At 41.3% G+C, this 25,591-nt stretch overlaps 1 protein-coding gene across 1 annotated transcript in view; it reads right to left on the minus strand.

The window, feature by feature from the left end:
* The window catches only part of uckl1a (uridine-cytidine kinase 1-like 1a), an 86,845-nt gene that overhangs the window by 46,937 nt on the left and 14,317 nt on the right, over positions 1 to 25,591 (minus strand). The window contains exons 10-14 of the mRNA XM_080733281.1: positions 20,310 to 20,372; positions 19,900 to 20,022; positions 18,195 to 18,302; positions 17,325 to 17,481; positions 16,213 to 16,302 (exon numbers count right to left, since the gene is read on the minus strand). Coding sequence (XP_080589407.1) covers positions 16,226 to 16,302; positions 17,325 to 17,481; positions 18,195 to 18,302; positions 19,900 to 20,022; positions 20,310 to 20,372 — 528 coding nt within the window. The 3' untranslated portion in view covers positions 16,213 to 16,225. The remainder of the gene's footprint in view (positions 1 to 16,212; positions 16,303 to 17,324; positions 17,482 to 18,194; positions 18,303 to 19,899; positions 20,023 to 20,309; positions 20,373 to 25,591) is intronic.

The following is a 25,591-nucleotide window of genomic DNA, read 5'->3' on the forward strand; positions in this document are numbered from 1 at the left end:
GGCGGTCAACGAGCGGGCTTACGACCCGGGTCCGGAGAAGAGAAAAAAAAAGGAAGTTCCAATCTCTATATACAGTATATTTATGGGACTCCCTCTTTCCCAGGTGTTTCGCCCAGGTGGGCGTGGTTATTATATGCCTAAATCTCAGCGGTGGAAAAATAACTCATACTTCTTACTTAAAGGGGAATAACACTCATTTTCAACATTGATATATGTCATTAATATACCTTGGAGTTGTGTGGAAATAAGAAAAAAAGTCCCCCCCCCCTTCTGTGTTGCCTATAACTGGAGGATTGATTGTGGGGTCTGGCTTGCAAAGTACACTTTGATGATGTCATCAAAGTGTACTTTGCAAGCCAGTAATACGCGTTCTGAGCTCAAATAGCCAACGTATAAAATAGGGCTAAAGTTTGGTTAATGTGTGTTTTGTAGTATTATAATTTATATCCACAAAGTAACTAGTAACTCAAGTTTTCAAATAATTTTAGTGGAGTAAAAGTACAATATTTGCCTATGAGTTGTATTGGAGTAGAAGTGAAAGTATTGGAAATTGGAAGCACTCAAGTTGAAGTACAAATACCTCAACATTGTACTTAAGTACAGTGCTTAAGTAAACGTACTTATACTTTACACTCCTGGTTAAGGTTAGGCTTAGGTTTAGGCATATAACCACACCCACCCGGGACGAAACACCTGGGAAAGAGGGAGTTCCATGTGTGTAAACCTTCTAAGGAAATCCAAAGGTAGTGAATTATAAATGAGCACAAACAAAGAGCCGTCGCAGAGACAGTAGCACTTGTATTTTATGATCCATAGAAAAATGCGTCAAAGCACAAGTCAAGTTGAAAAGCCTAAATTCTTCCTCAATTATTTTGCGCGGGTAAAAAACGGGACAGTTCTACAGTCGGGTGGTCCGAGCGGGACCGCCTCTGAGGGGGACGAGGCCAGTGGTGGAAGAAGTACTCAAGAGCTTTTACTTAAGTAAATGACAGAAATGCTGTTACAAGTTTTATTTTATTTTTTTAAGTAGGCCTACAGTGTTCAACCTTTTACAAATGTACAAAGATATTGGCATCAAATGTACCAAAGTAGATGGCGCATTTCACAATATTGCTATACTGTTTCCGAAACTAGCCGATCTACAGTATAAGCTCACGACGCGGCACATCACAACATGTTGTGAGCTTGTATATCAGCTATTTTTGTGCATACCACAATAAGCTCTACTGCAGCCTGAGGGTTCAAAAAGCCCCCCAAAATATATTTAAAAAGATATAAAACTAGTAAGACGCCCAAGGGCGACATGCGAGGTCGCGCCAATTCTTGGCCATCTGGCCAGTGATGTATATCGGACCATATATGGAGATCTGTACTGTATATGGAGATATGCTGTGAGAGCACAAACATGCTTACTCAGTTATTCGTTATGTGAAAGTCTACGATGTCTATGACATCTGATATCATACCCTTTTATGCCCATATATGGAGATACCTGTCTGTAAAACCAGCCACACAGATATGGGCTGTCTTGGCCATCTGTCTTATATGTCTTATATATCTGCCATATATGGATTCTGTTAGTATGGTATGTGGCCGATGTGGCCTCCATATATGGGCATTCCCATATTAAGTCCTGTTAGATAGGGCTTAATATTGCTGACATCAGGGAACTCCATATATGGGCATAACAGGGATTATGTTAGTGTGACATCACAGTGACATCAGAGCATGATGTCAGAGCGACAAACCCATAGAACCAGTGTCAGGCGTGACAGACAGACAGAGATACACGCGTACGGACAAGCTGTGACCGTTCACGTACTAATCTGCGACCTATGGTCGCAATAAGGCTTAATTGGTTAATGTATGTTTTATAATAATATCTGTTTGGCGAAGTAACTTGTAACTGATATTTTCAAATAACCGTAAATAGAATAAAAAGTACAATAGAGGCTTCGGAGAGCCGAACTTATATTATAAAATATCGAGATATTTTTGAATACTATAGTACTATAGTAAAAATCAAAATTGCACTTAAGTACAAATACTTGAGTAAATGTAATTGGTTACTTTCCACCACTGGTTGAATCCCTTGGGTAGCACTTCTATGTCTGTGATGGACAGGCCTCCCCTGGAGATGGTCAAGATGCGATTCAGGAGGGAATTGAAACGATACAAAAGGAATGAATTATTAATCAAAAAAAAATACTTGAAAGCTCAGGGACCAAGAGTAAAAAAATAAATATGAGAGTATTATAATGAAATTTGCACACATTTTTCATTCCTCCTCCTCCAAAAAAAGCTTCAAATTAATTTTGACCATTCTCACGTTTTTAAGACGAGCCAGATATATCTATATATCTATATATATATATATATATTCCCCCCCTCCTTCATGTTTCGTTGCATATCTCCACGGACTTTGAAAACTGTCTCCACTGCCGTCTGTAAATTCAATGTTTTACTTTGTCGAACCTGTTTCTGCACACTTTGCCTGCTACGAGTTGCATGCGTGTAAGAAAAAGAAAAGAAAAAGACAAAAAAAAAAAATCAAGCACTGTCATGTGGTACCTATATGAATGGTTCATTTGATTTATTTTCAGTTCTGTTTGTTTTTTTCTATACTGTTGTTGGTTGTTGAGTTATCATTTTTTCTGGTGCGTTGCTTTTATTTCTCTCCGGAGCAGTGTCAGTACTTAGACTGAGGAGGGGACTGTTTTTTTTTGTAGCGAATGGGAGGGGGGGGGATAGTTGGACCTCTCACTGCGTGGTTCCGAATAGACACAAGATGAAGACAACTGCTCGGGTCGTTAGACGGTTTCAAGCTGACCACAGTGACAACGGCGGAACCATGAAGTCCATCCATTCAACCTTTATTTCAAATTCTCTGAGAGATATGGTCGATCGATTGAAGACTTTATTAGAAGTTTGCATAGGAAAAGGTACGGTTTCATGACAGTATACAGTTCACTGGTACAAGGTCAACTAAATGCATACCTAAAAAAAGCTTTTGGGCTTGTTTCAATTGGGGGTCCTTTTTTAACTCAGAATGACAAATAAAACAAATAAAAGTACTATGCAGAGAATATCCAAAACAAAAACAGTCGTAAAACACAATGCAAAATAAATGGTATTTACAGTAGAAAGGTCAGGGGAAGGTAAGGATAGGCTTTGTTTTATTTTACCAGTTTGGAGTAGCAGCCGCCTGTAAGTGGCTTTTCAGTGCCATTTTAAAGGAAGCTATGGATTTACACTCCTTTAAGGCCTTCGGTTGTGCATTGGGTTAGCGCCGGCATAGCAGGAGAACAAATTTGACCCTTTTTTCTGGCCAAATCTGGGTTTGGACATGATGATTGATTGATTGATGCAGAGATTAATGTACACACATGTAAAATCACATATAAAGTAACATACAGTAAGAACAACAAAGGAAAACAATAATGTTGACAACAATCAGTTTAAACAGTTCCATGTTGACAGCGATCACGTTAAAACAGTTGCGTGCAGGTAATGCACGGTTATTAACTCTTACGAGTTGTTTCACGTGTCCGCCGCACCATAACGAGCGTTCGTTCTATTACCTGTCTGAGCGCTGTAAGCAGATGAGGGGTGGCGTGGGTGTGTACAGTAGCAGCAGCTCCCGCAACGTTAGTCTCAAATCTGGAGCGCATATAAACATTAATGGCGGCGGGATCACTTCTTTGGTGGTCTACTATGCCTGGATCTAATTTCTCTGTGTCTGAAAACTGATGCAGAGGGGGAGGAGCAGCCTCTCGCTCCGTAATGGCGGCCCCCATACTGTTGTGGATTCTTTTTTCACTGCTCCGTGAGCAATGCAGCCGTCTTTTACACAAGACCACAATAGGAAATAATGGATGGCTATTTTTCTATAAATTCGCAAAGGTAAGCTACTTTGAAGGCCGTGAGCAGACTGTGAACAACCTAAATGGCGGCAAAAGAGTTAAGTACATTTCTGGCCAGTGCTATAGGTTGTTCAATTCAAGATCTTTAAGATCTTGTTGCAAGAGGTTACAAGAATCAGGTGCACCAATGCTGAAAGCAGTGTTTTCCCATGTCCAATTTGACCTGAGACTGACCTGTGAGTCCAGGTTGAAACCGTCTATAGGTGGAGGCAGTAGCCTATACGCGTCACCTTCACCTACCTCCTCGTCACCACCATCAATCAGTCATCGCCGTCATACATCATCACCACCACTCTCTGTGGATCCGTCACCACCATCATAGTCTCTGCCTTCACCCGGCTTACAAAGCTAGTAGAACTGATGTGTATTTTATTAGCGAGTCCCCACTTCCATCCACGGACATTTTAATTTCTCTCTCTCTCTATCTCTCTCTCTCTCTCTCTCTCTCTCTCTCTCTCTCTCTGTTAATCAGTGTTAAAATGTTAAAGCAAGCGTTGCGGAAAACGATGACAATGCGAAAGCGGGGAAAAAGAGCCGCTATAAAAAAGGAGAGTTATCACGCAAAAATGACGACGTAATCCTGGACGATATTGAAAAAAAAGACGATTTCATTTGACCAAAATATTCCCCCCAAGGAAACAAAATGTGATTCTAACTGTATGTTGATGCAAAAATGTGTGTTATGTACAAATACAAAAGTGAAAGAACAATAAATATATCATCGGTGTCAAGAAATCTATCTTTTACTATTTATGTTTTAATTGTGTTTTATTTTTGTTTTTTGTTTTTTTTGGAATGACTTTAAAAAAAAACTGGTGACACAATTTGCAAGAACAGCTTACGATGTAAATCTAATTGTACCGTTTTATGGGTTTGTTGTTTTTTGGAGCCCTGAAGCTATACGGTGCATGGTGAAATCCCCCCGGTGTTGATTTAGCCATCACGGTACCTCCGAGAGTGTTAAAAATGGAACCGAATGGACCCGTAAGGATTCCATTTGTAACAGTCTCAGGTGCCAATCATGGCTTTCATTTGTAGTCCTACAGCGGCCATGTTGAGGACCAACACAGGTGTTCTGATTGGTGTAGAACATTAGTTGCTCCTCAACATGGCCGTTTAGGACTACAAATGAAACCCATGAATAAATAGGTGCTTTGAGTGATATTTCTTGGTAAAAACAAACAAAGTGTTTATCATAAAAGCACTATATTCTGAGAGTAATTATTGTGAAATATTATTTTTGTTCTGTGACAATGGTCTCCCCTAGCTCACTAGCGCTCTTTAGGTAAAGGAAAATACATTTTCTTCCAATCGTGAGAGAGCTTCAATTTTACATCGTCATCAGGAGGGAGAAGTTCAACACAAAGATACATTCATGGGTTGCATTTGTAGTCCTTACAGAAAAATGTAAACACCTGTGTTGGTCCCCAACATGGCCGGTGTAGGACTACATGAAACCCACATGTTCCATAGGCCTCCTTTAAAGTTTCATCACTTTCAGTTTCACATGTTCATCCTGTATGAGTTCTCTCTCCTGATTGGATAAAACTGTTATCCCGCGAGCGGAACACCCGTTTTCTGTTTACTAAAGAGCTGGAGAGACCAGGAGACCCCCTGTTACCGGGATTTCATTTGTAGTCCTAAACGTTCTGCGCCAATCAGAACACCTGTGTTGGTCCTCAACATGGCCGGCATAGGACTACAAATGCAACCCATGAATAAGCAACGGCTACTATCTGAATATAGAGCTATCTAACGCATACTCTAACAAAAGAAACCAAAACAAGAAAATCACTCACTGCACCTTTTACCCATTTGTAAATCTGAGAGGGTACGAATGCAACCAAATGGACCCTCGCGTGTCCATCTGGTTGCATTCGTACCCTATCAGGGTTAAATGAACACTGGGGATTTGGCTGTGGACGGTGTGTTCTTAGAAAGCCCAGCTAAGTTTAATGTGGCAGCTAATGTTGTGTGTTTGCTGTTCAGACTACAGGGTCCTGTACTCAAAAGCGTGTAATTAAATTAAGTGCTAAGTGCAAAAGATTGTAATGTTTTATATCAAGATTACTATTCATGAAAATGTCAGTCAAGTTTATACTTTTGTAATAAAGTGGCACTTTAAAAAAAGAGACCTTTTTATGTCATAGTCTGACTCATTAAAAGCCCAAAATTTTGAAAGAGAAGCGATATTTCCCCTCAAAATTTGCTGTGTAAGAATGAATACGTCCTCATAGCCTTATGCCTTAGCATAATTAGAAACACAATTAAACATTATTAAACCCAATTAAACAGCAGCCAAGGCCATTTTGAAGAGTTTGCTCTGCCGTCTAATACAAAATGACCGAAGGGTAAATCATCTTTTATATTTTATCTAAATATAAAACATGATTCTAAATATCTACCATCTGACCTCAAAGCCACAAGGTTCTGAGTGATGAATTAATATACGTGATTTATATTCATTTATTAAGAATATCTAAAGCACAAATGAGCAATATTCCATGCTATTAAATAACAAACAAAAAAATCATATCATATTCATATTCAATCATATTTTTTTTGTAACTCATCTTGTGTAGGCTTACATTTAAACATCTTTCATATATTCAATCAGGTCTTTTGTGTACAATCTCACAACCTTGTTTCACATGGTCTTTCTTTGTGTGTGTCTGTGTGTGTCTGTCTGTGTGTGTGTGTGTGTGTGTGTGTGTGTGTGTGTGTGTGTGTGTGTGTGTGTGTGTGTGTGTGTGTGTGTGTGTGCGTGCGTGTGCGCACACACGCGTGAATGTGAGAGAGTAGCCTATCCATGTTTTTTCCATCTGCATGAATGTGTGTATTGTGTGTGTTTGTTTCTCTCTCTCTCTCTGTGTGTGTGTGTGTGTGTGTGTGTGTGTGTGTGTGTGTGTGTGTGTGTGTGTGTGTGTGTGTGTGTGTGTGTGTGTGTGTGTGTGTGTGCGTGCGTGCGTGCGCGTGTGTGCGTGCGTGCGTGCGTATGTATGTATGTTCACATGAGCATGAGAGTACAGGGGTCTGTGTCTGCTGTGGAGCTGTAGAAAAAAAGAAATAGGTCACCCCTTAAAACAAAAAGCTTGCAGTCAACGTGGCAACCGTCTGCTGAATTGTCATTGGCTGCCTTGTCTCCATAGCAACAGGTTAACCTTGAGGCAGTAGTCACATGACCAGTGGAGCCTTGTGCCGTCTTGAAGGATACGGCGTGGTCACATGACCTGGTCACGTGACCTGTGAGCACCCTGTCAGTTACACTGCTACTGTGTAAAAGGGGGGACTATATGCTTCTCAAAGTGGGGTCCGGGGACCCCCAAGGGGTCCTGGAGAGAGGTTCCAGGGGGGTCCCCAAGCAAAATGATAGCCAAATATATACTGTAGCATCAGGATCGGTTTGACCAATTTTAAGTCTATTTCATACATGAGCTGTTTGAAAATAGACGATCTACAAGCTCATAATGCACACTATTTTGAACAATTGTGAAAAATCTTGGGATATTTCTTATAATAGGCCTACAATATGTTATGTTTGAGAACAATAAGAGATAAGGGCCTACGCTTATAAACACATTAACCCTGGTGTCCCTATTTTGGTCATGTCGTTATACAGTAGGTAAACATTTACAAAAATGGTCTAAAACTGTGGGGGGAAAAATATTACGAAAATATAGCAGATGTTAACAAGCTATGTTTTGGGGCTTTTATGCCTTTTTTTTTATAGCAGTGGTTCTCAACCTTTTCAGGCCGCACCCCCAAAACGATCATATTTTAACTGGGGACCCCCCAACCCTGATGAGCACTAAGAGTTGAGGCATTACATTTTGTATAACACAGTTCTATTGTGAAAATAGCAGATCTACATGCTCAAAACGCGAGGCGTTGTGAGGCGTTGCCTCTAACATTTGACAATTTGGCCAATGTTTAATTTGTCATTTTAGAGGTATTAAATAAGTCTTTAAATTGTCACTTTAGAAATGTGCAGATACCCTCTATACACTTGAACTTTAAGTTGATTTGTTTACTGTTGAGAGAGAACACAATGTTTCACATTAAGTTAATCATCTGGGGACCCCCCAAAATAATTTGGGGACCCCCCTGGGGGTCCAGACCCACAGGTTGAGAACCACTGATTTATAGTACAGTAGGTAGACAGGAAACAGGGAGAGAGATGGGGAGTGACATGCGGCAAAGGTCGCCGGGATTGGGGCTCAAACCCGTGACACGCTGTCAGGCATTAGAGCCTAAGTGGTATGTGCCTGGACCGCTAGGCCAGCAAGCGCCCCTATTAATGAGAGGTTTAATCCATAGTAGAACATGCTGGTGAAAATGCCAATTAGGGAAAGAAAACTAATGAAACCAGGATTAGTACATCACACATTAGAATTAGATCACTGGTGAGAAAGTGAGAAATAACATGTGCTACCATGTTGAACGTGCAAGCTGGATGAAGGATCTATTCTAGACAGCTTCCACAGATGCTCCCCCCCAAACCACAATTTATGTATTATAAAATATTTGTGTAACTAATTGTTAATTTTCTATAGGCGACTGTATGTGCTTTCTACAACAGCTGTGTTGATGACCACATTATTGTAATTATCATAATTGTAATTACAGGTATTATTGTTATTGAACAGAATTTCAATTAATCAAATAAATTACAGTTCAGTATTTGTATGATGTGTCTGATATAGCCTACATACATACTAGTGGAAGAAGCTAATCGTGTCCTATACTGACCCCTGGAGGCTTTTTGGTGTATAACTGAGGACATACAAGTGGTTCAAATGGATAGGCCTACTTTTTAAGCCATTTGAGCTATGCAAAACATGGAGCTTGTAGACTTGCTATTTGCAAATGGTAGAAAGTAAAAATATCTCAAAATTGGACTTGCGCACGGATTGGACTCAAGCGCAATGCCAAGAAAACAAAAAGGTAATGACAGTTATCACCAGAGGACACATTCCCACTGCCGATGGGGCAGCGCGAGAGGTAGTCGTCTATTCAAATATCTCTGGGCCTGGAATGCTTCAACAGAGCCAGGATCTGAAGATCCGGAGGGCAGTTGTCTAGAATTCCCCTTCATGAGATGAGAAGAGTGGAAATATGATACTGTGAGAAGACCTCGAGAGGAGGCCGTTTGTGGCTACAGCGGAGTCAGTAGTGGTTGCGACCGTAGGTCGCACTTACTACAGAAAGCTCCACCAGGTGTCCGTGCGTCAGTCAGTCAGTCAGTCAGTCCGTCCGTCACACGTCAGACGTCACACTTTTGCCCTGCTCATATCTCCGCAACCGTTGCCCCGATCCATGCCAGATTTTGCACACACACTCCTTACCTGCCAAACTACAACCTCCAAGGACCCCCGGAGTTCCAGGGACCCCCAGGTCCCTGGGGGACCCCCAGGTGTAAAAAAAATACCAAATGTGCAAAAATGACCAAATGACCACCCCCACGGGGCTGCTCACGGGGAATTCCCGGGGACCACCCACTCCTGCTACTCCAGAACGGATGCAAAAGTGGTGGCGCCCCCAGTGGAGGACCCCCTCCACTGCAGCTCACATAAAATGCCCTAACTCGGCCTAGGAGCGTCCGGGAGAGCCGGGGCCGGTACCTATTCGTCCGCCAAGGCAACGCGGAGACCCCACCCCTCATTTCTCACATGGCCCTCTTCTAGCGAGACCTACGGTCGCTTATCTCCCGATTAGGGAGTCTTACTGGTGGTAAAAAAGTACTCACATATGTTTTACTTTAAGTATCAATACTGCAATGTAGAAATGCTCTGTAAGGGTGCCCACACACCAAAATACCTAGAGTGGAATCCGCCAATGCGTTTCAATGAGAGTGAAGCGGTTTCATGCCAGCAGAGGATTTCTGCAAAAAACGCTCCCTTATCATTGAAATGCATTGGCGGAACGCGGATTCCACTCTCATAGGTATTTTGGTGTGAGGGCACCCTTACAAGTAAAAGTCTGGAATAAAATAAATTATGTAGTAAAAGTACAAAAGTATTGGCATCAAAATGTACTTAAAGTACCAAAAGTGGAAAGTAGTGATTATGTTTTCAGTTTTCAAGATCTTTTGAAAATAGCAGATCTACAAGCTTAGAAATGCATCACATTGTAAGCTTGTAGATCAGCTATTTTCAAATGGCTGAAATGTATATAGGGCTGAAGTGGTTAATGTACTATGTAATAATAATCAAAATCTACAAAGTAACTCAAGTTTCCAAATACATGTAGTGGAGAAAAAGTATGATATTTTCCTCTGAGATGTAATAGAGTAGAAGTAAAAGTATTGAAAATTGGAAAAAAGTAAAATACCTCAAAATTGTACTCAAGTACGGTTATGTTATGTTATGTTATGTTATGTTTTATTTATTTGATATGGACATCACAATCACATTGGACGAACCAGATGCATTGATATAACTGGGAGTCTGTATGGGGGCTGAGACACTCACAGCTCAGCAGGGGAGGACCCAGAGGGTGTCTACACACACAAGAATGTCATGAATGGGTGTCACATGGACGAACCACATCAGAGGTGGAACTCTACGGTGTGGGGTTTCTCAAAGTTGATGCCGTGGCACCCTAGGGTGCTGTGATGCAAGAACAGGTGTGTACCACAGGACACTTTGATACTATTTGGAATGTGTCGATATTACTACAGTTTAATCACGTAGACCAGGGGTGTCCACTTTCAAAGGGGGCCGCATTACAAAATATTAAAACATCCACTCTAAGGGTGCCCACACACCAAAATACCTAGAGTGGAATCCGCCAATGCATTTCAATGAGAATGGAGCGTTTTTTGCCAATAGAGGATTTCTGCAAAAAAAATGCTCCATTCTCATTGAAATGCATTGGCGGATTCCACTCAAGGTATTTTGGTGTGTGGGCACCCTAACGCCTGACATAATGTACTTTCGGTCGGACCATAACAAAGTCACATACATATGCATGGCATTTAAACAATTTTATTTAACGATCATCATCAATATTTAATGTCAATAGTCTTTTGGCAGGTGTCTGCACTGAACAAAACACAAATAACTCAGCCTTATCTCACATTACCAAATGTAACCAGACGTGCAAGGTAAACAATACAATAAAATAGCCTTTCTTTGACCCATTCAGAATGAGACAACAAGGGAACAATCCTGACAAATTATATTCTTATATTCATATTATATTCTTGCTTGACGGTGCTGGCGGTACAACAGTAAAAATACAGTAAAAGTGACCGATTTGCTCGCATACATTTTATTTCTGCTTAAGTCATTTATTAATTTACAGACGACTTATCCAAGCACACAACGTAATTATGTTAAATCTGAGTTTTATCCTCGGGTTCATTTCAAACCTACGAGCGTTCACATTTTCTTAAGCACAACATCACAACATAATCCATTTTATAACACGACATTCATTAATATAAAAAAAAAACAATTCCATCTATTCTACCTGAGATGGTAGCTATGCATGATGCATACATACATTTAAACTGGTGGTAGAGCAGCATATACAGCTTTGTCTCAAAATGTTTTAATACTGTGTAAAAAGCATTGGAATTAGCAGATGACATACAGTAGCATCCCAAATCATCACTGAAACTTCCCACTGGACTTCAAGCAACCCGGACTTCAGAAGGCTGACATTTCTCTAATTTAATTGTTTTGAGAGGTCGCGTGTAATATTGTAATTAGGGCTGGGACTTTAACTGATTAATTGTGATTGATTAATTAATTACAAAGCCTGTAATTAATTCAATTAATTTTTTTAATCGCATCCCAGCCCTAATTGTAATATTTAGAGATATGAAAAAAAAAAAAAAAAAAAGTTTTGAATATTTGACTGCATGCGCAATGTATTAGAACATAGATTTTTTTTAACAGAATTATGAACAATAATGAACTTTTCCACAATATTCTACTTTTTTGAGACAAAGCTGTAGAATGAATGTTCTCATCTCAATAGATACACTGTATCAGATCATTATTGCCTCGTCATTACACGGTTCAATACTCTATTCTTATTGGTTGATCGAGGTATCCTGCTTTCTGTTAGTTAAGTTTCAAGGACCCCCGGTTTGATATGCATCGTGCCACGGACCCCCACAGTAAAATCAATGTTAATTTAAATCTGAGAGTGTACAAATGGAAGCAAATGGACCCTTGTGGGTCCATTTGCTTCCATTTGTACACTCTCAGAGTTACAGACCTGTAAAGTTCCCTGGGCCTGATATTGATAAACTAGCCCTTACCCGTTCAAAGATATGAGCTCCGAAATGATGTGCAGTGTGTGGGTTATGGGATGTACACTGTGCACACAGTATATGAGGGATGGAAAGTAACTTTAACTGGTGCTTGCATGCTAATATGTAGGAGCATCAATGTAAGAAATACCCGTTCCATTTAACGGCTACAGAGATACTGTGTACCGATCTGCATGATTTTTGGACAACATCTGTAACAGGGCACCCCCCCCCCCCCGTGTGTGTGTGTGTGTGTGTGTGTGTGTGTGTGTGTGTGTGTGTGTGTGTGTGTGTGGGTTTGTGTGTGATTGTGCATGGCCTGAACAACAGCGCCCCCCCCTTAACATGTGTGGTCACAAAAGGTACTGTAGGCTAAATAGATATAGATACACCATAAAAATGCGAATATACAGCATACGATTTGTGAAAGTGACAAACGGGCTTCACAGTTATGTCAGGTGTGTTCATATGCTGATGGTGATGCGATTTCAGATCAATTGCTCCAGCCACCGAGGAGAAACGCTGTTTCATACAGACAGACAGACACTCACTCACTCAGACAGACATTCGCAAAATTATAGTATAGATGTCTGTTATTTCATGATAATAAGACAGCTGTCTGCCACTGTTTACGTTGCTATTGAAACATAAAGCTTGTAAAGCCAATCAAATCATCATTTAAAACAAATCGAAATAATTATAGTGAGTAAGTAGCCGTGTAATGAGCAGTATAATGTATTTATACATATATTATTTTGATATCTATATATCTCTACTTAAAAGTCAAAAGGCAACGTTATTGTTTTTGTGAACCTATGGATATACATTTTATATCTCTCTAATCCTTTTATATTATAAAAGGATTAGAGCAACGTTCAGATCAAAGATTTGCAACTCGCTTAGTTGAAACCTTCAACAGAATCCCAAACCTTAACAAATGTGACTGTCCACTTCTAAACAATGCGCAGAGAGACCGTTTCATAGTTCATAGCAACAGCTCTTGTCACTTCATTATTTGTCATTGTCATCATCAGCAAACCATGATTTTGTGTTTAGCTATATCTATATATGATGATATATTCCAGTTTATTTGTATTACATTCTATAATTTCACCAAATGTCTGTCACTCTCGGGCAGGCGCAACTCGGAAACGGTCTCAAACCTGGTGTGCCGAGTGACATATGACCCAGACGCGTTGAATGGCAAGTCGGAACAGACCAACGGTTTGCATCGGCTTCCCTGATTTGCCAAACCAAACCGCCGGCTTCGCGGATTGGCCGAAGCGTCACGTCACATTTGTGCCACTTTTAGCCATACATACTGTAATTCCCTGATAACTCCCTGATTGGCTAAAACCCTTATACCCGACCTGTGGGCCGAGCTTCGTGTAATGTTTGTGCTGCGTTATAGCCAAGTGACAGCGTACGCAATGGAACAAAAATGGAGGCACACAATGGAACAAAAATGGAGGAACGCAATGGAACAAAAATGGAGGAATATAATGGAACAAAAATGGAGGAATATAATGGAACAAAAATGGATGAACGCAATGGAACAAAAATGGAGGAATATAATGGAACAAAAATGGATGAACGCAATGGAACAAAAATGGAGGAATATAATGGAACAAAAATGGATGAACGCAATGGAACAAAAATGGAGGAATATAATGGAACAAAAATGGAGGAACGCAATGGAACAAAAATGGAGGAATATAATGGAACAAAAATGGAGGAACACAATGGAACAAAAATGGAGGAATATAATGGAACAAAAATGGATGAACGCAATGGAACAAAAATGGAGGAATATAATGGAACAAAAATGGAGGAATATAATGGAACAAAAATGGATGAACGCAATGGAATAAAAATGGAGGAACGCAATGGAACAAAAATGGAGGAACGTGATAGAAGAACAGCAGTAATGTTGAGACGGAGGAGAAGGAGGAAGGCATGGTTATCATGTTCAAAGAAAGGTGGATGAGAAGAGGGGTCTTAATAACATGTATGACTAACATGTACAGCAGTGGTTCTCCACCAGTGGTCCCTGACGGGGTTATGGGTGGTCCCCAGCTAAATGATGGAGAGTCGGTAACCAAATGGACCCTTATAGATCTTTAACTCTTGAGAGCGTACAATGAAACCATTTCATTTTACGGTCTCAAGAGTTTTATGATTGTTAAACATCTGCATTACTTCATTTACAAGAAGTCTACGCAGTTAGAGATTGTAGAAGAATTGTTATTTTGTTCAACGTGTGCCGGTTATCTCTCCTATGGCACCAACACCAAAACAGCATGGAATTGTGGACAAAATCATATCCAACGGTAACCGAATATTCAAAGTCTTAGGTCTGAGAGGCTAAATCTCATCAAACAGCGGTCCGTGGCTCTAATGCCGAAAACGTAATGGTCCTTGATATGAAAAAGGTTGAAAAACAAGGATGTACACTACAGTATTCCCCCCTTGCATTGTTCACAAAATGCATTGCCGACATACAGTAGTAGGCCTATGATATCTTCTACAACTTGTTGCTGGCAATTTGATTTCATTTGAAGTCCAATCTCACGAGGGCTTCAGCCCTCCAGCAACAGAGTGACTCAGACCGCATTCTTCTCTGCCACGTTCTAAAAAGGTTTCAATTAGTCGCAAATCTTTGATCAGAAACGATGCTTAAAGATCAGTCCCAAAATAAATCAGGTACAGTACAGTATATGATAAAAAATATCTCATTTATACAATATGTCTCAATTCGCCTCGCCTGTTGCATAACAATACAAATATCGTCATTGTCGAGTGGAAACCCTGTATCTCCAAGTTTCAAATGTGTACGTTCTTTCGCAAAGTAAAGCCCTGTTCATCATACAAGGCAGTCGCACAAAAAAGTAGTGAAAACAGCAGATCTACAAGCACACAACACTGCGCGGTGCGAGGCGTTGTGTGCTTGTAGATCGGCTGTTTTCACTAGTTTAAATCATTTTTAAAATGATAAATGCAAAACGAACAGTTTTGGACATACAAGGTTTTCACCCGACAACGATGAAATGTTAAAACCCATCACAAATGAATGTAGCAACATTTGCACCAGTCTATGTTTGGACAGAAGAGTTATACACCGTCTAAACATTGTTAAACGTTGCTGTAAGTGATATCATTTTTTTGAACACAAAACAAAAGGTTTCTTAACTCATTCTGTGCCAATCACGAGTATACACGTGATATATTAGCGCATCCCACAGTGCCAATCACGTGTATACTCGTGATTCAAAAAAAAAAAAAAACATTTTTTTGAAATTTTTTTTTTTGAATTTTTTTTTTTTGGACCCCATCAAAACTAGTGAACATGATTTCAATCGCGATTTTGCATGTTTAACCCCCATACAACCCCCATACAACTCAGGTAGCAGACCTCCAAGCTCACAACAGTGTAAAACATAATGGCTATTATCTCAAGAATGCCTGAACGGATTTCCAATCGGATTTTTTTGTTTGAAAGCTGTGAACAAACTGCACAAACCCACAACAATGCAATCCAGGATTGCATTGGATTTTTTAGAGCTCATTCTTCTCTGTTTTTTCCCATGCATGAGGTGTGCAAGGTTTAATCATGGCTAAGTTGACGAAAATAAGGCTTTTAAAATGCTTGGTAGCCAATAGCTAACTTCAAGCTAACTTCATCCTCTTCCTGTACATGCACAAAGGAAAGTGTTTAGGCAAGTCATGGCTGCAGGGCTTCTGCATATACCAGCATATCTCTATGGGATTGTCTGTGGCACACTTGGCCCCCTCTAGTGGTGAAAGGGTGGCATTAAATGAGTTAAAAGGTAAAATCTCTATAATCATTGCTATATAGAGTGTTTGTTCAGTAACAGGGGTATCCTGATCTCTAATAAATATTCATTTATCAGCTTCAAATGTAATGTTCCTGAACCAACGTTTTTTTCTTTTTCTTTTGTCACTGCCAGAATAGAGATACATAGAGAGATATTTAACACTAATAAACAAAATATCACTCAAGACTACCTTGAACTGTGTGTTAACATGACGGCTCTTCCTCCTCGTCGCTCCCGTTGTCAGATCCGTCCGTCCCAAAGTAGCGGTCCCCAAAGTCCCCTGAAATCACATAAACATGAAGGGTGAACACACACAGACAGTAAGTCTTCCAAATGGGATGGGACAGCGAGCATAGTGGCTCAGTGTGTTAATATACATGCCTATATCTATACTATAATTTTGCGAATGTCTGTCTGAGTGAGTGTCTGTCTGTCTGTCTGAGTGTCTGTCTGAGTGTCTGTCACAGCGTTTCTCCTCAGTGGCTGGAGCAATTGATCTGAAATCGCATCACCATTAGCATATGAACACACCTGACATAACTGTGAAGCCCGTTTGTCACTTTCACAAATCATAAGCTGTATATTAGCATTTTTATGCTGTAACTAACTACTATCTATTCTGCATCTAGCATGAGGCATATCTATTCTGCATCTAGCATGGGGCAACATGTTTAACCAGCTCTGTTTGTGTTCGTGCGTGTGTGTGCGTGTGTGTGTGTGTGTGTGTGTGTGTGTGTGTGTGTGTGTGTGTGTGTGTGTGTGTGTGTGTGTGGGGTGGGCGGGGGGGGGGGGGGGGGGGGGTGTTGGCTGGCCCTCTTTCAGATGTCATGTAGATCGGTACACAGTATCTCTGTAGCCTTTAAACGAAACGGGTATTTCTTAAATTGATGCTCCTACATATTATCATGCAAGCACCAGTTAAAGTTACTTTCCATCCCTCATATACTGTGTGCACAGTGCACACCCCATAACCCACACACTGCACATCATTTTGGAGCTCATATCTTTGAACGGGTAAGGGCTAGTAAATATAATACACTGGTTTCCAAAGAGTGGGACCAATGTTTATGGGTCACGACTCAAGTAAAAATTCCATTTTCTTTTCCTACATTGAAAATATATATTTCAAAAGATGTATTATTTTATAACTATAGTTAAAAAAAAAGAAGTAAGAAATTCCATAAATAAATAAAAAATATAATAATTAAGAAGCACTGAAAATAGCCGATCTACAAGCCCGCCAACGCGTTGCTGTTGATCCAAGCTGTAAAATGAGTGTATTTCCTTGCGTGTTGGACGTACCGATGCCGGGGATGACGTGCAGCCAGCTGTCCAGGCTCTTGTCCACGGCGGTGGTGATGATCTTGATCTGGGGGAAGGCGTAGGCCACAGAGTGGACCCCCAGCTCTGCCATCAGCAGAGACACCAGCACGATGCGGTCCTCCTGGACCTCATGGTCCTGCACACAGACAAAAACACATCCATGGATAGGGCGATTATGACATTTTACATGACGATTAATTGCGAAAAATAATTGCGATTGACGATTTAATTACATTTCTGTTTGGCTTGCAGCCTTTGAAGTTTTAACTGGCATATTTGACAATTTTTAAAAGGTGTGATGTCATGCACCAATGTTTAACATTATGATACAGCAGGTCACATGGTCTCTCTGTGAACTGTAACAGTCAGAGAGCAGAGAGAGAGCAGCGCCTCCCGGTTGACTCGGCTGGTACAGGAAATTGAGGAAGTAGCCTCAACTTAAAATGTATTTTAATTGCAATTCTGCGCACATAAAATATATGTACCCAATCGAATATCTTACATCGATATCCTTCACGTGAACTAGTTTGTTGAAGCTCTGCATTTGTCTCGGGCACCGAGCACTACCACTGTATGTGACCGTCTTTAGCTCCCTCCTCCCCGGCTGGAATCCAGCCTTCAACCGCCCAGCAGCGGGGCTGGTAATCCACCCACGAGTTTTATCATTTCAGCAAATATGCCAAACTAACTGCTTGACATGAACAATGTTGCTAAAACTAAGATATCTGAGAGGTAATATAATGCCTTGACGTCATCAACAAAATACTCCAGTAAAGAAAAAGTACCTCAAAACTGTACTTGAGCAAAAGTACTCAGTTACTTCACACCGCTGACAGTGCAGATACGTACCAGCAACACCCTCACAGCCATCATGGCGGCGGCGCCCGTGGACACGGTGCTGTCCATCAGGATGACGTGGTCGTCGCTGATGTCTTTGGGCAGACGCAGGTAGTGCAGCTGGACAGGGACGTAGAGAGAATGTTAGAGAGGCAGGGGCTGATGTCTTTGGGAAGGACAGGGACGTACAGAGGATGTTAGAGAGGCAGGGGCTGATGTCTTTGGGCAGACGCAGGTAGTGCAGCTAGAGACAGGGTGTTACCACGGAGACGGCAGGAAGCAGGGAAGAAAAGGATGAGGAGGGGGGGACACGTCAAGTTACCAAGGAGACGCCGGTCTGCACCACGTGAGAGAGTGAAACGCCAACTATCTTAGAGAAGGGGATGTGTCACCAATCAAGGATTCCCCCCGAATTGATATATGTATGTATTTGGCAGCAGACCGAAAATTATTAAAATCACTGTTTTTAATCATTTCAAACATTAGCAGAAGTTTGCAGCTACAAGTACAATTTTTAATTTAGGCATTTAGCAGATGCTCTCAATCCAGACCACCTGGAACCCACCCTGTAAACAATATGCCTTCCGGTTGGTTCCAAGATTTCTAACGGAAGTGCTGCGTTTAATGGAAGTTACCGGGGAAGCTCACTTCCGGGGAAGCTCACACGGCGGAAGTTGAACGCTTTCTGCCTTATATTGTCACCAGGCTGTTCTCTTCGCAGATGAGTAAAGCCTGGTTACGCGAGGCTACCTAGGGACCAAGGACCATTGGTTGAGAACCACTGATCTAGGGCATTCACAAATATAGATGTTCTGTATTGGATTTTGAATACCAAAAAGTATTTGAATAGCCGAATATTCGCGGGTAATATTGACATATCATAATTTCATCCAATAAAAATGAGCAATTCTGTTTCATTTCACATTAAAATGCTGTGTCGCAAGTGTAGTCATGTTTTCTTTCACCCACAGTATGCAAAGATTTGGCAACAATCGACCATGAATGGATTTAGGAGAACGTCAGAGCCCACAGCTGGATGTCTGTCTGCTGTTCTGTATATATTGGCACTACTTTATACGGAAAATGTATAAAATATACAAAATGATATCAAAAATGATATCAGCGAATATTTGACTTTGATGTACAGTGTCGAATAGTGGTTTTGATACTCGAATAGTCGATTATTCTGTGAAAACCCCTAGTGGGAACCACTGTGTGTTAGTTGCCGGTGGTTCTCAAACAGTGGTCTGGGGACCACGAGTGGTCCTTGAGGGGGTTCCAGGTGGTCCCCAGCTACTGTAAATGGTGGAAAGTTGGTAACCAAATGGACCCTTATAGATCTTCAACTCTTGAGAGTGTAAAATTAAACCAAACAAAACGTTCAAAGTTTTAGGTCTGAGAGGCTACATCTCATCAAACGGTGGTCCGTGGCTGAAATGCTGAATAAAATAAATGCACCTTGAGGTGAAAAAGGTTGAAAACCACTGATCTAGAGTGTGTCGGTTCACCTCAGGTTCTCCAGAGTCCATGTTGGTCTGGATGAGGATCTTACCTCAGGTTCTCCAGAGTCCATTTTGGTCTGGATGAGGATCTTACCTCAGGTTCTCCAGAGTCCATGTTGGTCTGGATGAGGATCTTACCTCAGGTTCTCCAGAGTCCATTTTGGTCTGGATGAGGATCTTTACCTCAGGTTCTCCAGTCTGGATGAGGATCTTACCTCAGGTTCTCCAGAGTCCATGTTGGTCTGGATGAGGATCTTGCCGATGCGGACGTCCTTGCAGACGGCTCTGAGGGCCGGCTCCATGGTCTCCCCCGCCCGGAGCACGGACACGCCGGTGATCTGCACACACATGCACGCACGCACAACATAAGTTAAACGACACATATGTCATCTACAACACGTGCAGTATGTACAACATAAGAAAACAAGAACGCTCACCCTAAAACATGCTCAGTAAAACTATTCCTAAACTTTATTCCTAATCTCAACTATGTGTAAACGTATAACCTTATTCCTAAACGTAACCTCAGTAGAACTATGTGAAACAGTAAAACTGTGAAACCCCTATGAAGGAACTATAGGGGTCCAGCATGGAGTCAGAGCAACATGGAGGAACTGTCACTCACCCCTTTCCCGTTGTTGGTACGACCTTCATACACCTGACCTTGTGGCGTCTGAACGGTGCACGGCTGTACGGCATGCGAACAAACAAACAAAACAATCAAAGTCACTTTCTGGGCGAGGTGCCATTATATCTCAACTGACATTAATCTATTTAAAAAAATATATACATTTGAATAAAAAGACAAATCAATCTTATTTTTTTTTAAATTATAGCCGATCTTAGTTATTCAGACTAATTATTTAAGTTGATTATTTAAAAATCTGTCACTAAATATACATCAGTCATTAAATATACAGAAATATTATTATATTATTTATTAACACTTTGAACTGATTATGCTTTGTTGCCAAAAATGGCTGATCTACAAGCTTGCATCCGCACCATGTTGTGAGCTTGTAAATCAGCTATTTCTGAGGTGCGACGCCATCGCAAATCGTAAGGCAAAGTATAAACCGGCCTTTAACACATGGGAAGCCAAGGTTTCTAACATTTCTAGCTGTTGCTGCTGCCGTCGTTCACTTACGCTTTAATTTTGAAGAGCCTCGGAAGCTTCGTCCGTGTGCACGCGAGTGTCCACTGACGATTGAGGAAGATAATCTATTTGTTTACAAACGCTTGCGAAACTAAAATCCAAACCGGGGCCGACCATCGCGGTAAAGTGTCGCCGTGAAAACAAGCAGATCTCTGCTTCCCTGGCGTTCTTTGCACCTTATTCATAGATAAAGCTGTTTTTATGTTTAAGCCTAGAATGGAAGTCAATGCAGCATAGACCATCCATTCTGTGTCTCTGCGAGTAGCGGGGCAGTTAAGGAGAACAATACTTCAGTTCTGGAAAGAAGCACCAAAATTTTACAGAGTGTACCTCTTGGGTCATTCTTTAGAAAAATCACATTAGACACTTAATTTTCAAAATGGCCACCAGTTTTAAAGATGGCCGCCTTTTCGGATATGTTTTACAGGACGCCAGCCAGTTAATATCGAATTTTCATAATATTAAAGGGGTGGTGACATCCAAAAATAAATTTTGAGTTTTTTATGCTTTTTTTAATGTTCCCTGGCCTCAATTACACCAAAAAAAACACAACTTTTGACATGCAGTGGTTTTCCTGCTATCTGTGTGTTTGTGCCGGTTTCTGCATAATGAGTCTCAAACGCGCAGTTCATTGGATACTGGACTCATACGTCGTCAGTCCTCCTCTCTCCCAGTCTCCCTGTCTGTATTTCTCCCATAGAGTTATTTCTCCACAGCCCAAGTTTTGAGGAAGTGACCTCTTACATTATATCGTCCTTTAATTGTAAATATGGGCATATAAAATACATTTATCCATTCAAATATCTTATTTACATCAATATCCTTCATATCAAGTAGTCTGTTTATGCTTTAGTGAAATAATTAAAATCGCTATGTATTTGCGCACAGCGGAACCTCTCTCCTTCTTACCGACACTCTGTGTCGGCTGTGTCCGACTAACAGTGCACTGCTCCCCGGGGTAGAGCTAAGTGGGACCTCCCTCCTTTTACCGACACTCTGTCGTTGCTGTGACAGTGCACAGCGCACCCACACACACACACACACACACACACACACAGACAGACAGACAGTAATGCGAGCAGACAGTAAAACGCTATAACACAAGCAATAGGTGTTTCTCTAAACTGAGGCATTTAGCCAAAATATGTTGCTATAACTACAAAGGACCATGACGTTTTTCTGCATTGCGGAGCGGAGCTGAACGTTACCGCGGCGCCGACGGTCTAAATTGAACTCCGCGAAGGTACATAGTAACCGCAGGGCTCCGGTAATGTATCGTTCCCGGGGTAAGAAAAAACACCCGCGCCTCGGCTCGTAATGACACAATTCCCCGCTGATCATGCAGACGCGTATGCCTCAGGCCAGGGCTTAGCTCAGCCTCTTTAGCTGCCATGGTTGTGTGTGTGTCTGTGTCACAGCCACTGTCTTGTGCGAAAGCAACAAAAAATGCGAGCACGCATCTCTGTGTGTTGGAGCCGGGGCGGCCGCAGATCTGTATGTGCGTGCGCGTGCGTGTGTGCGTGCGTGTGTGTGTGTGGCCACTTTGGGTACCATAGTTTGAGAATCGCTGTCCTATAAGGGCTGAAGTGATTGATTTGTATTAATAATCAAAATCTACAAAGTTACTAGTAACTAAAGCCTCCAAATGATTGTAGTGGAGAGATAAAGTGCATTTGCCTCTGAGATGTAGTGGAGTAGAAGTATAAGAATTGAAAATTGGAAAGGGTTAGGGTTAGGGTTAGGGCTAATACTCAAAATTGTACTCAAGTACATGTACTTACTGCACTATAGGCCTACTAATATTTATTTTGTTAGAATGAGTGGGAGAGAGAGGCTCCCCTGGTGGTGAGTTTAGAGTATTTCAGGTGACAGACCGTTTTTCATGACACCTAAACAGAGAGAGACACCATGGCTCCATGGAGTGGATTTTCAAGTTTAAACATTTTAAAACATGTTTTTAGGACCAGGGCAAAGACTTTTATGATTGGTAAAAACAGAATGTCATTTAACCTTTAAAGTTGTTTTGTAGGTTTTAAAACATCCTGAGTTCATTTATTACACTTTTAAAGCAGCCAGAATAACCTTTCTGACTTTTGGTTGGGGTCTTTCCTCACCTGGGACCCCTCAGACAGACCCCTGAGCCTATTTCAGTAATCGCTCTGCTCCTGCTCCAGAACAATGTTAAATTAGATCTGAAATATGCTCTGAAATAAAAAATGACTAGTAGCAAATAACAGAGGTCTTCCACGGGGGGTCCGGGACCCCTGGGGGGATCCTCAGAGCTACTACAGGGGGCCTGCCAAATCTCAATTTATTTTTGAAACTTCGAATGTTTTTATGTATCCTGGTTTTATATATTGTACTTTGATGGTTTATTAGTATTCTCAGTATTATTTATGTTTTTTTTGTGTTAAACAGTTATGGTTGACAGCTTGACAAAAATGTTTCTACAGCTGTTACTGCAGGGATTGCAATAATGAAGGTATTGCAACTTTTCACTTTGGGCGCAGAACAACATTTCCATTTATTGCACTGCACTCACACTGACCACACACACACACACACACACACACACACACACACACACACACACACACACACACACACACACACACACACACACACACACACACACACACACACACACACACACACACACACACACACACACACACACACACACACACACACCTCTTTGTTATTGTCACCCCAAAACCCTCACCTTATTAGAGCCCATGGTCAATTACGCCCAAAGAGATTCACTACAATACAGTAATTTCAGACATGCAGAATATATTTGTCTTCATCATCATCATCTTCAATGTCCAACCTAATAGTGTTGACACAGTCTCCACCATAGCATAGAGTGAAAGGCAGGTTATTTGATCAGCTTTGATGAGCTCAAGTACTGTCTTTGGAGCAGGGAGAGCAAGAAACCTGACTGGAATATACCCTCCACTCTCTGAATTCCATCTATTTTCTTCGATTGGTGGAAGCACAGGGTATGGTATGGTCAGGTATGATTTATCCTGCATTGTGACAGAGTTGGCGCGGAGGTAATGTGGTAGCAGTGCAGCACGAGTTGGAGGTAGCATCTCACCCTCCAAGTTCTTTGACAGAAATAGATCCCATCTGAGTAATCCCAGGGTTGTTGGACCTTTTGAACTGTAAACATGGCATGCAAAATGTTCCGACTGCAATGTTGATGGAAGCTCACCATTTATAAGCTCAGGAGGAATGGCCAATGACCTTGCCAAAGTCCTTGAAGCAGAAAAAAATACTTGCCGAAGTTTTACTTAAACCAGCCATCTTTGTGGAAACTGATATTATTACTACAAAACGACAAGCCCAAAGTTATTTGTAAACTGGGTGCTTTCCTAAAGAGTGTTATAGCCTTGTTCAAATAATGTTTGCCATGCCCACTTTTTGCTACGTCTGTTTGAATATTGTATTATACTGTTATGTATTGTATACTGTATGTATATACGGTAATCTGTGCTCCATACCATGTGATCATGGTCGTGAGTAAATAAATGATGATGATGGTTAATGGCTTGGTCATCATCATCATCATCATCAAGTAGGCATTTACCCATGTCTTTTTGGTGATTCCAACAAATGTTCTTCCCCAGTCAGCACCTGAAAAACTATGTACGCAAAGGAACCCTTGACATTTGTAAGAACCAATAACTTGAACTCACTCGAATATATAAATTTCCTTTTTTTGTACCGGAGGCAAGGACTTGATAAGGAATCGGGGTATCAGCCTCTTCATGTGTTTGCACTTCCTAAAAATCATGTCCCTTGATGAAGGTATCCTATTATGATGCCTACTTTGTCATACCTGACAAATTGCCCTGAGCTTCCATCAATTGAAAAAGATGGAATTCAGAGAGTGGAGGGTATGTCCAGTCAGGTTTCTTGCCCTCCCTGCTGCAAAGGCAGTACTTGAGCTCATCAAATGTGGCTGCAAAGCAGGTTACAAGGGACGGTGCAGCTGCTCAAACAATAACCTGCCTTGCACTCTCCTCTCTGCAAATGCTATAGTGGAAACTGTCAACACTATTAGGGAGGACATGTATAGTAGTGAATTTCTTTGGGTACAATTGACCGTGAGCTCTTTAAGAGGATAGGGTGCGGGTTTTGGGGTGACGATAACAAAGAGGTGTGTGTGTGTTGTGTTGTCAGTGTGAGTGCAGCGCAATAAATGGACATGTTAGACTGCGCGCCCAAAGTGAGAAGTTGCAATACCTTAATTCTTGCAATCCCTGCAGTAACACCTGTGAACCTGTCTGTCTAACACAAACATGTAATAAATAATACTGAGAATACTAATTAAAACAGTTAAAAAAAAGAAAAGAACTTCCCCATCAAGATTCGGCAGGCCCCCTGTAGTAACTCTGAGGACCCCCTAGGGGTCCCAGACCCCCTGTGGAAGACCCCTGGGTATTTGCTACTACTATTTTTTGCTTTCAGAGCCCAGTTACAACAACTTTAATGCTTCAGTTATGTATCTAATTTAACATTGCTCTGGAGCAGGAGCAATGCGATTACTGAGATAGGCTCAGGGGTCTGTTTGGGGGGTCCCAGGTGAGGAAAGACCCCAACCAAAAGTCAGAAAGGTTATTCTGGCTGCTTTAAAAGTGTAATAAATGAACTCAGGATGTTTTAAAACCTACAAAACAACTCTAATATTATGAAAATCGGACATTAACTGGCTGGCGTACTGTTCAGAGGCAGCCATCTTGGAA

Source organism: Nannobrachium achirus, assembly GCF_963921795.1.
Source record: "Nannobrachium achirus genome assembly, chromosome: 9".
NCBI classification, from domain to species: Eukaryota; Metazoa; Chordata; class Actinopteri; order Myctophiformes; family Myctophidae; genus Nannobrachium; species Nannobrachium achirus.